Source organism: Bubalus kerabau, chromosome 16 (genome assembly GCF_029407905.1).
Source record: "Bubalus kerabau isolate K-KA32 ecotype Philippines breed swamp buffalo chromosome 16, PCC_UOA_SB_1v2, whole genome shotgun sequence".
Classification (NCBI taxonomy): domain Eukaryota; kingdom Metazoa; phylum Chordata; class Mammalia; order Artiodactyla; family Bovidae; genus Bubalus; species Bubalus kerabau.
Window position 1 is genome coordinate 73,111,114 of NC_073639.1, and position 12,045 is coordinate 73,123,158.

The 12,045-nt window shown below is 37.9% G+C and overlaps 1 protein-coding gene across 4 annotated transcripts in view; it reads left to right on the top strand.

Moving 5' to 3' along the window:
* The window catches only part of HORMAD2 (HORMA domain containing 2), a 67,378-nt gene that overhangs the window by 7,854 nt on the left and 47,479 nt on the right, over positions 1 to 12,045 (top strand). For all 4 annotated transcript variants that reach the window (XM_055549464.1, XM_055549466.1, XM_055549463.1 and 1 more), the window contains exons 2-5: positions 3,630 to 3,717; positions 9,029 to 9,170; positions 11,006 to 11,069; positions 11,624 to 11,660. In XM_055549464.1, the coding sequence (XP_055405439.1) occupies positions 3,667 to 3,717; positions 9,029 to 9,170; positions 11,006 to 11,069; positions 11,624 to 11,660 (294 nt within the window). In that variant the 5' untranslated portion in view covers positions 3,630 to 3,666. The remainder of the gene's footprint in view (positions 1 to 3,629; positions 3,718 to 9,028; positions 9,171 to 11,005; positions 11,070 to 11,623; positions 11,661 to 12,045) is intronic.

Here is a 12,045-nt window from a genome sequence, read left to right on the forward strand (position 1 = left end):
TTTGAGCATTCTTTGGCATTGCCTTTCTTTGGGATTGGAATGAAAACTGACCTTTTCCAGTCCTGTGGCCACTGCTGAGTTTTACAAATTTGCTGGCGTATTGAGTTCAGCACTTTCACAGCATCATCTTTCAGGATTTGAAATAGCTCAACTGGAATTCCATCACCTCTACTAGCTTTGTTCGTAGTGATGCTTTCTAAGGCCCACTTGACTTCACATTCCAGGATGTCTGGCTCTAGGTGAGTGATCACACCATCGTGATTATCTGGGTCGTGAAGATCATTTTTGTACAGTCCTTCTGTGTATTCTTGCCATCTCTTCTTGATATCTTCTGCTTCTGTTAGGTCCATACCATTTCTGTCCTTTATCGAGCCCATCTTTGCATGAAATGTTCCCTTGGTATCTCTAATGTTCTTGAAGAGATCTCTAGTCTTTCCCATTCTGTTGTTTTCCTCTATTTCTTTGCATTGGTTGCTGAGGAAGGCTTTTTTTATCTCTCCTTGCTATTCTTTGGAACTCTGCATTCAGATGCTTATATCTTTCCTTTTATCCTTTGCTTTTCGCTTCTCTTCTTTTCACAGCTATTTGTAAGGCCTCCTCAGACAGCCATTTTGCTTTTTTGCATTTCTTTTCCATGGGGATGGTCTTGATCCCTGTCTCCTGTATAATGTCACGAACCTCTGTCCATAATTCATCAGGCACTCTATCTATCAGATCTAGTCCCTTTAATCTATTTCTCACTTCCACTGTATAATCATAAGAAATTTGATTTAGGTCATAACTAAATAGATACTATTAGTGACTGTATTTTACAGATGGGGAAACTGAGGCAAACATGTGCATGAAACAATATGGCAATTGGATTGCAGGCTGGGATTGGATCCTAGGCAATTTGGCTCCGCAAAAGTTCATGTGCCTAACCACTATGCTGTGTTTCCTCTCCAGATAAATACACGTCCTGATAAACACTAAAAGAGCCCTGAAAAGCTGGATTTACTGTCTTCATTTTACAAAAAGGATACTGAGGCCCAGCAAGACTAAGTAATTTGACCAAAACATAGAGTTGCTAGGTAGTTGAGCAGAATTCGAACCCAGGTTCCGTAACCCCAAAGGCTTTCTCCCAGATTGCACCAGCGGTGCAGTTCATTTCCTCTGCACACACAAGACATAAGTGTACGGAAACTAACTTCACTGATTTTATACATGTTAGTTCCACAGACAAGTACCCAATGCTTAATAGTGATTAGCTTTGAATCCCTTCTCAAAAGCAAGTATCCTGGAGGTTTGAGCTTTCAGCGATAATATCAAGTAAAACCAGGTTATTCATATAGTCCAAATACATAGATGTAGTAAATGCATTGTGTTCTAATAGCCTGATACTATTTTCAGGACTTGATTTTCTAGAAATGCCATCAGAATACCTTGCCATCATAGAGAAATTATTTAAAAACCTACCAATATAAAAAGCCACTTGAAATCATTATTCCCTATTATTTATTGTCTCTAATAACTACCCCAATGAAGTGAAGTGAAGTGAAGTTGATCAGTCGTGTCCGACTCTTTGCGACCCCATGGACTGTGACCTACTACACTCCTCCGTCCGTGGGATTTTCCAGGCGAGAGTACTGGAGTGGGTTGCCATTTCCTTCTCCAGAGGATTTTCCTGACCCAGGGATTGAACCCAGGTCTCCCTCACTGTAGGCAGATGCTTTCCCATCTGAGCCACCAGGGAAGTGATAGTTTATCTTGGCTTATACTGGGTCAAAACTGGAGTGTAAACTCTTGTAGTTACTTATTTTTCCCATTTTATTTCTTGAAGTTGTAAAGGAGACAGTGATCATGTTGAGTCAGTTTTGAAGGTTACACTCAAAAATGAAGGTTATAATCTGAAGTCAACAAAAGACACCTTGGAATCTTTAAGGACCAAAGGACTATCAGGTGGTTGTCAGTCTCGTTTAAATCTTGTAAAAGAGTGTCCCCTAGTGCTGCTCTGAAGAAGTAAATTGAGAGAAATTATTACCTGTTTATAATCTCTATCACCACCTTGTGGAAGTGTCCTTAGATAATTCTGCCGTCTTTTATTTGCAAAATCTTCCAGAATCTTGCATTAATTTATACACAAAATCAAATCACAGGCTATCCTAGGTGATCCAGAATTTAAGTGGTTTATTTTACTAATATTTTGGTCAGAACTCGATAAAATCTTGAAAAGAAACTACAATTAAGTCCTTTAAAAAGAAAAAGGGAAATTTGCGTCTTTTTTGTTAGTAAAGTGATGTAGTGAAAACTATGTATTTTTAAACATAAATGCTTTTTTATTGTGGTAAAATGTTCATAACATAAAATTCATCATCTCAGTCACCATTGAGTGTATAACTGAGCGGCACTAAGTGTATTCACAGTGTTTGTACAACCTTTACCACGACCCATTTCTAAAAATTTTACATCATCCTGAATGAAATTATGTACAAATTGAGCTCCCCATTCCTTCCACCCTCTAGCCCCTGGTGACCTCTGTTCTATTCTCTGTCACTATGAATCTGACTCTATTCATACAAATGGAATCATGTGATAGGCATCCTTTTGTGTCTGGTTTATTTCATTTAGCATAATGTTTTCAAATTTACCCATGTTGTAACATATCATAATTTCATTACTTTTTGATACTGAATAACATTCCATTGTATATACCATATTTAAAAGCCCATTCAGCTGTTCCTGGACCTTTGGGTTGTTTCTGCCTTTTGGCTATTATAAATAATACTGCTATGAACATTGGTGTGTGTCTGTCTGAATCCCTCCTTTCAATACTTTTTGGGCTTCCTTGGTGGCTCAGGTGGTAAAGAATCTGCCTGCAATACAGGAGACATGGGTTTGATCCCTGGGTGGGGAAGACCCCCTGGAGAAGGAAATGGCAACCCACTCCAGTATTCTTGCCTGGGAAATCCAATGGACAGGAGCCTGGTGGGCTGCAGTTCATGAGGTCACAAAGAGTTGGATACAACTGAGCGACTAACACTTTTTGATACTTCTGAGTTTAGAAGTGGAAGTGCTGGATAGTATGGTAAACCTATTGAACTTTTTGAGGAACTGCCATACTGCCTTCCACAGCAGCTGCACACTTTACATTCCTACCAGCAGTGTACGAGGATTCCAGTTTTGCCCCATCTTTACCTACACTTGTTATTTTCCATCTGTTTGAATAGCCATCCTAATGGGTATGAAATGTAAACTTTAATTTTTGAGTTGACTTTGTAAATCAATTATACATGAAGTTAATTCAAGAAATACTTTTTAAGCCCCTGTTATATAGAGAGCACTATTAACACTCTGAGGGAATAACAAGGATGAATAAAATACATTGTTGAACCTTTAGGGGATTTGTAATTTATTATTCTCCTCCAAATGTATTTGGGAACGAGTAAGTCAACTTATATTTTCCTTGGGTGGTTGGAAAAACTAATCCAGAGAGATATCTTACTCTAATTTATATAAAATTGGTAGTGGAGATGTTTATTAAACTGATTTCCCAAAGAATACAATCAAATGCTAATTATACAGTTGTTTGGAAGATTCGCAATAAAAGGATTATGTTAGGCAAGGTCTCTAATTAATTTTTTTTTCTACAGGTTAGATTTGTTAAAAGAATCCTGATACATTACTATCATGGCCACTGTTCAGCTCTCTCGCTCTATCAGAATTCACAAGACATCTAAGGTATTTATTAAGAATTAAAAGAAAATCAATGACTATTTAGTGAGTTAATTCAGAATCATGACTTTAATCTTTGGTGTTTTTTAAAACAGCAGCTTTATCAGTTAATTGGCACATAATATCCTGGCAGAGTGTGTCTACATTTTAACTGGCTAATGGATTGAGGATGTTCAGGAAATTAGAATAGATTCCTACTAAGTAACTTCCTGGGTGCTTGTTTCATGTTTATATATTTAGACTTTCTAGAGTAAAAGAGTTTTGTGAAATTATGAGTCCAGAGAACTACCAGTTGAGGAAAGAGTTCTAGATGTCAGGCTCGAAGCATCTTCAGATGAAGGTTCATCTCATGAGACATTCAAAAAACAAAGATCATGGCATCCGGTCCCATCATGGCAAATAGATGGGGAAATAATGGAAACCATGACAGACTTTATTTTCTCAGGCACCAAAATCACTGCAGGTGGTGGCTGCAGCCACAAAATTAAAAGATGCTTGCTCCTTGGAAGAAAAGCTATGACAAACCTAGAGTATTAAAAAGCAGAGACATTACTTTGCCAACAAAGGTCTGTATAGTTAAAGCTACCATTTTTCCAGTAGTCATGTATAGATGTGAGAGTTGGACCATAAAGAAGGCTCAGCGCCAAAGAATTGGTGCTTTTGAGCTGTGATGTTGGAGAAGACTCCTGAGAGTCCCTTGGATTTCAAGGAGATCAAACCAGTCAATCCTAAAGGAAATCGATCCTGAATATTCATTAGAAGGACTGATGCAGAAGCTGAAGCTCCAATGCTTTGGCCACCTGATGTGAAGAACTGACTCATTGGAAAGGACGCTGATGCTGGGAAAGATTGAAGGCAGGAGGAGAAAGGGACGACAGAGGATGAGATGGTTGGATGGCATCACTGAGTCAGTGGACATGAGTTTGAGCAAGCTCCAGGAGATAGTGAAGGACAGGGAAGCCTGGCATGCTGCAGTCCATGGGGTTGCAAAGAGTCAGACACTGAGTGACTGAACAACAGCAAGAGTAAAAGAAATCAGAAACAAAAAAGAGATTTAAAGAGAAAGGTTCTTTGTTAGACATTCACTTCCTGACACAGTTAGGAAGCTTCTGATACACACTGTGATGCAGTTACAAGAACTGGAGGAGAGGGCACTGAGAGCAGCTAGGACCCTGGGGGAGCACGCTGGGGCCAGGCAGCCTTGCTGGGCTCACCTGGGCAGTTTATCTTGTCCTATGACAGCCGTTAATGAGCCATTCAGTTATTCATTGAGAGCTCAGTATTACGTAATAGATATGTAACACTGTGTTCTTTTCTGAGAGAATGAAAAAAAAAAAAGAATCTTCATGTTCCAGAAGTTTATAATCTGGTTGGGGAAATGACTTACAAGAGGTAACTCAATATACAGTGCAGTATATGCATTAAATATTTGTGACGAGTAAAACAATACAAATGATAGAAATTTAGAGATTTTTGTATAGACTGGAATGGTTTGTATATTCCTCAGGAAGGAGACAAGATTTAAGGTGGGCCTTAAATAACGAAAGGGATTAGGATGGAGGAGAAAGAAGAGAATTCCATGAGGAAAAACTAGCATATGCCATGGCTCAATTAAGTAATGAGCATGGCACGTTTCAGAGAGTAACAAAGAACCCATCCCCACTGGAGTGGAGCTTCATCATGTCAGACAGAAGTAGGAAAATTAACTGAATAGGAACTTTGGGGACAAATTAGTGTGGATCTTAAAAACCAGGCTAAGGAACTTATGCTTTATTCTGCAATCAATGAAAAGTCAGCAGTTTTACCAGGACAGTTGAGTAAATTGCTGTTTTAAGAATATTAAGCTGTAGCAGAGGTAGGAAGGATTGAAGCTGAAGGAGAATTAGGGCAGAGAGAAAGCCGTCATCTTTCTGGCTTGAATTCAATATATCCAACAAGCAGACTCCTGATCTCATCGGATTTCCTAAGTGTGCTTCCTTCCTGGGGTGAAAATGCTTAGCTGGGTAGATGGATTGCAATCAGTTTGGCAGTTATTTTTTGCGCTGTCAATTAACAAATTGACCTTTTGATATAAACAGATCTTTGTAGTTTGGACTGCATGAACTACTTCTCCCAGCAAATTTCAAGTGATTGTATGATTTTGCTATTTTTTTTTACTGAAAACAACAATAACTACTATAGAAGCTCACATTTATTCAGCACTTACATGTGCTGGGCACTGTGCCAAGGGCTTGGTATTATTATTTCAATTGAGCCTTGAAATAAGGAGAAAACTGAAGCTCAGAGAAATACTATAACTTGCCATACAGCTGCCCTAGTGGCTCAGATGGTAAAGAATCTGCCTGCAGTGCGGGAGACCCAGGTTCAATCCCTGGTTCGGGAAGATCCACTGGAGAAGGAAATGGCAACCCACTCCAGTATTCTTGCCTGGAGAATCCCATGCACAGAGGAACCTGGTGGGCTACAGTTTATGTAGTTGCAAAGAGTTGGACACGACTGAACAACTAACACACACACGTAGCTTGACAGCTGAGCTTTAGAGCCCATGGGGTCACAAAGAGTTGGACACGACTGAGCGACTCACATACACATAGCTTGACAATTGAGCTGTCAAACATTACATCATTAGCACACTTTCTTATTAAAATAACTTACAATAGTGTTTTCTATTATTAAGCCACAGTATTTTCATGTATTAGACATTTATGAAAATGTGCATGATACCTCTTAAAATATTAGACCAGTTGAGCTGAGAAAAAAATTCCTGGAGTGTAGAAAAATAACAATCCTAGAGGCCTTTTCCAGTCCTTGATCTTCATTACTACAAATGGCCCTTTTGATTCCATATTTAAAATAAATGTCTTTATATTTTTAGATTATTTAATTTTACAGATGGTTATTAAGTATTTTCACTAAGTTTTGGCATGTTTTCAGTAAGTTATTATATATACATGTCATGCCAGCTATTACCCAATTAACCCCAAAGAACCTTAATTTCTCAGAATCTATAGGTACAAAAAGCAATTTTCTGTAAAATTTTACACACGTACATGCAGACACGTGCACATTCCATATCAAATTCCCTTTAAACTGTGATCTTTCCTACTTCTGCTGTAGCTTAATATTCCTAAAACAATTATTCTGCTGACCCGATCAAACCTGCTGCCTTTCCACTGGTTACAGAATACAAATAAAAAGCCTTAGGCTGGCTTTAAGATCTCTATTAATTTCTACCCACCCCCCCCAAATTCCTCTCATACATGCAAGAGTAATAATTATATCTTTTTAAAAACTGAATATAATGTGATTTGACCAAAAGGATGAACTGATAATTCATTTTCACTATATAGTGTACCCAAGAAGCAGCTTAAATTGCAAGATCATGTCCAGAATGTCCAGAAGACATTCTAGAACCAGATCTAGATACAGAAAAGCTTTTGGGGCGTTCTCTTTCATCTAAAGGCGTATTCATGGGTAGTACCTGCCTCCAAGTAACAGAATTACTAAAACTGAACAGTTGAAACTGCATACCATAGTTTAAAGACCTCTGAATTTGAACAAGGTTATTGGAGCTTTACCATCCTGACTTCTAATAACATGGATTCATTTCACCTGCTTTTGTACTTTATATAAGAGCACTCATGCAGTAGTACTCATTTGTACCAGGTTTCCTGTGCTCAGCTTCATGTGTGAGTCACCTACATTGCAGAACTTTGGCTTAAGCAAAGCACAAAAGGTGAAAATACGTGGTAGCAGAATAGTCGATGAAGAGTAGTTTCATGTGGCTAAAGAGTAGGGTGCATGGGAGAGAATGAAGGAGGGGAGGGCTGGGAGATGAGGCAAGAAAATTGGGCAAAGATAAGGTTTTGACAGTTCTCAAATGCCACACTTGAGCTCTATCCTGTATGAACACTGGGAGTGTCCTGATAAGATTTGTATTTAAAGTTAATGATGACGGCAACATGAAGGACAGATTGAATGAAGAGAACGATTGGCAGGGAGGTCAGAGGCTACTGCAGTAATAAAGGGGAGAAATGAGCACGTCCTGAGCCAAGTCAGCGAGAAGAGAAAGGAGAAAACGAGTCACTTCTAGAATTAAGAGTACTGTGTTATTGGATGGAGAAGGCAATGGCACCCCACTCCAGTACTCTTGCCTGGAAAATCCCATGGACGGAGGACCCTGGTGGGCCACAGTCCATGGGGTCGCTAAGAGTTGGACACGACTGAGTGACTTCACTTTCTTTCACTTTCATGCATTGGAGAAGGAAATGGCAACCCACTCCGATGTTCTTGCCTGGAGAATCCCAGGGACGGGAGAGGCTGGTGGGCTGCTGTCTATGGGGTCGCACAGAGTCGGACACGACTGAAGCGACTTAGCAGCAGCAGCAGCAGTGTGATTGGATATAGAGTAATTAAGAGTACTGTGTGATTGGATATGGAGTATGGAGGGGGGCGAGAAGCCAAAGGTGACTCTACGTCTGGCTTGGATGGTTTGACTCGGTGGACGCGGATTCATTTGTTTGAGATTGAAACTTGGGATCAGGTTTCAGTCAGGGTGAGAGAGAGAAACTGAGTTTGAGAGGTCTACGAAGTGGTCTGGGCATAGATGTTCGGAAAATAGACATGGCAGTCAAGCTCAGAATAGAAATAAGGACACTTTCTCTGTACTGGCTGCAGATGAAGCAATGAGACTAGACGAAATGACTCAAGAACAGAGAGCTATGGAAAGAGAAAAGACTGAAGACAGAATTCTGGGGTGTGAGCCACATGCAGAAAAACTGAAGAAAAAAAAAAAGAGAGACTGAAATAGCTATGGAGGATAGATGGGGAAAAAAACAAGAAAATAGTGTTATGGAAGCTGAGAGAGAGAGTGTGGGTAAAAGTGTCAGGCACTGCAGTAGAGGCACATGGTATGAGGGCTGAGATGAGGCCAGCGACAGGATGTGCTTGGAGACTGGAGAGAGGAGTACAGAATGGAGGGGCGAAGGGTGGCTTGCAGCGCCTTCTGAGGAGTGTGTGAAAGGGAAGATCACATCATCAGAGGAAAACTCCCAGTTTTGCCTCAAATCCACAGATCATTGTAAAATAAATTATATTAGTCTTGACTTACTTGAATAGCTGTCTCTACCTTTCTTCTCTCCCTTGCCAGTGAAGATCTAATTTAAAGCAATATTCAAAGCCGTGTTTCCTTTTGATTATCTCAAAAGGTATCAGACTTGAGGTCTTGAAAAGTCTTTCCATTTTGCTTGAGGTAATGATATGATGGGCTGAATATATTAAAGAATACTAATCTTTTTCATTTTTTCCTCCCTCCTAGAAAACAGTTTTTCCATCTCAAATCACTAATGAGCATGAGTCACTGATAATGGTGAAGAAACTTTTTGCTACTTCTATCTCATGTATAACGTATCTACGAGGCCTATTTCCAGAGAGCTCTTACGGAGAACGCCATTTGGATGGTAAAGTCTAACTAAATGGTTACTTTGGCTGGTGGAGCCCTTTCCCTCTGTTTGGCAGGAGTAAAACTTTAATTTCTCATGGAGTGTGCTAATTCCAGGTCATGGGCCTGTTTGTCAGGATCAATTTGCTAATTCATTTTCCATTTTAATTTCACTTTGTGTAGTGGTTTTACTTGTAGGAACCATTAGTTCCTGGCCAGATACCAAATGACAGGCTGAAGAAAAAAGAAATCTGTATGGACAAGCCCAGTAATTCTAAACTACACCTACAAAAGCAGCAGCCAGGTTGAAATCTATGTGGGTACTGTACATTTGCACTATTTTTTGTCTCAACTTTGAGACAGACTTCCCCATTGAGGAACTGTAATTGAGAAGTTTTTAAAAATTCTTTCTGTTAGCATATAGAAATAAGCTCGAAAAAAATGCATACCCATCCCAAACCCCTCTACTGATTGACATGGAGATGTCAACAATTACTATTCCAATCAGTTCTGTTCTTTTCTCAATGTTCTCTCTTTTCTAGTTTTCTTCCTTTTATTTCTTATGTCCTTAAATTTATGATCTCATTTCCTTGTATTACAAGCTGTTTCTGTCTCCTTTCCTTCTCTTAAGAAGAATGTACCTAGGACTCTTCAGTTTTTCAAAAACCTTATTTTTTTAAAAAGCTAGATTATGATAACCATTCAGAAAATCTTGCTGATTTGTCACCAAAGTGGGAAAGTATCATTTGGAAAATAAATATAGAGGGCTACAAGTTTCCTTGTAAGATGCTATTTTTCAAAATCTAATTTTACTTTGTTTCTCACATCTGTATTTGATGATAACTTAGGCCTCATTCCAATTTATTTTTTCTTAAACACCATTTGCTTCTCTACATGAGCATCAATGAAATCCATGTGTGCTATAAACACAAAAGCATATTTGTAATTGTGACAGCCTCATTTGTGTTATGCTCTTCTGGTCAGGATAGAAATCTGTAATAGTGAAAATGTTTATATGCAGCATATAGTTGCCGTTTCTCCTCTTGTTTGGAATATAGAATTGGAGAAAGACACGTTTGGGGTAATTAATTAAGCACCTACTGTGTGCCAATCACTAACCTATGCATGGAGGGCAATACCATTGTTTACAGCTTTATTTTTTGTGATAGTTTTAATGGAAGTTATATATGTTCCTCTCAGTGTTTGTACTTAAAGTAGCACATGACATTAAAATGCCCAATAATAATTTTCATATCCCTCAACAGCAACAGAGGTAACATCAATTTTAGAATAGGAAAACACGATGAAAAGGTGAAGTGATTTATACAAAGTCATAAATGAATCAGTAATCGATTTTAGACTAATCTAAACCAAAACTTTTAATGCTTTTCTTATTCTTCCTTCCTATAGTAAGGTGGTTGAATTTCAGATGGAAATTAATATCTGAGAATAACCCATGAAAACATTTTTTATCCTTTTTTTCCCCCCACTGAGAGAGAAATACCAGAGAAGTGATTTGAGATTGAGGTGTATATTTTAAATTGCTTGATATAGCTGGTCTCAGTACTACCTTATGATAACTTAAAATTCAGCAGAAGCTGAAGTGACACAAATTGATTTCACAACCAACTCAGTTGTGTATATTGTAGAAGAGGGGACTGCTAATCTATAATAAAAATGGGAACTAAGCCAATTATCAACATAGGATTTGTTTTAAAATTAGATATTTAGAGATTCAAAATGTTTTTATAAACTATGAAACTAAGTAAGTTGTATAAATAAAATCATGAAAGGAAATACCCTTACTTAGCATGGACAATTTTAGTACAGCAGACTATGTTTCTATTTTTGTAGACCTCAGTTTAAAAATCCTCCGAGAAGATAAAAAATGTCCTGGGTCACTGCATATTATCAAGTGGTAAGTAACTGAAATTCCACCAAAGTTGAACAACAGTATTTTTATTATAGCTGAAATTACCCATAAGACTTTATTTGGTAAGATCATTTCCTTAAAACTATTGCCTTCTTCCTTTCTTTCTTTCTTTTCATGTATTTTTTTTTTTTTACAACTTCCTAGAAATGTGTAACAGTTATCCAATATTATTTTAAGGTACTGACATTTAGTTTTTTTTTTTTTAAGAATACAGACTTTCTTCATACAAGGAAGAAAAATATCAATCAAAATTTGATTACTTATCAAATACATGTCAGTGTGCTAAACATTACCGGATGCAAAAAGAAAAATAAGATGTGGTTCCTACCTCAAAATTGCTTACCTATTATTTATTATAAGTACTGTTAATACATTAAAACATACTAGGAGTTTCTAGAAAATGATTAAATGGGTGAAAGGTGAGATGGTTATCAACTTAAAGTATTTCAAAGCAAAAAAAGTAAATTAGTTTTGTACTTGGGATTCTCTTTGGCTTTGCGTCTGATCCAAATTGACATCAAGCATTTATTTCTTGACAGGATTCAAGGTTGTTTTGATGCTTTGGAAAAGAGATACGTAAGAACATCTTTAAATTTATACCAGGATCAAAGACTCACCCTTTATCCCTTTAAAAGAAAATTTTAGCCTTTATTTTGTTGTTGTGTTTTAACAGCACACCAGTTCCTACATATGCCTTCATTAACCAGTTTCTTTTTACTTTACGTCTCTGTCGTCCTGTTGATGTCTCGTTTGCATCAGTTAGAATTGACACCCTCAGTTTTCTCTTTTACATACTCATATCTTTTTGACCACAGAATTTCCTCTGAAGTCACTGGAAGAGATCCACAGGATGTGGGACAGGGGAGACAAGAATCTGGCATTTAGCACATTGAGTGGCGATGCAATGTGCAGATATGAAAGGAAAAAATGGAATTGAATACTTGATTTTTATTCTGTGTTA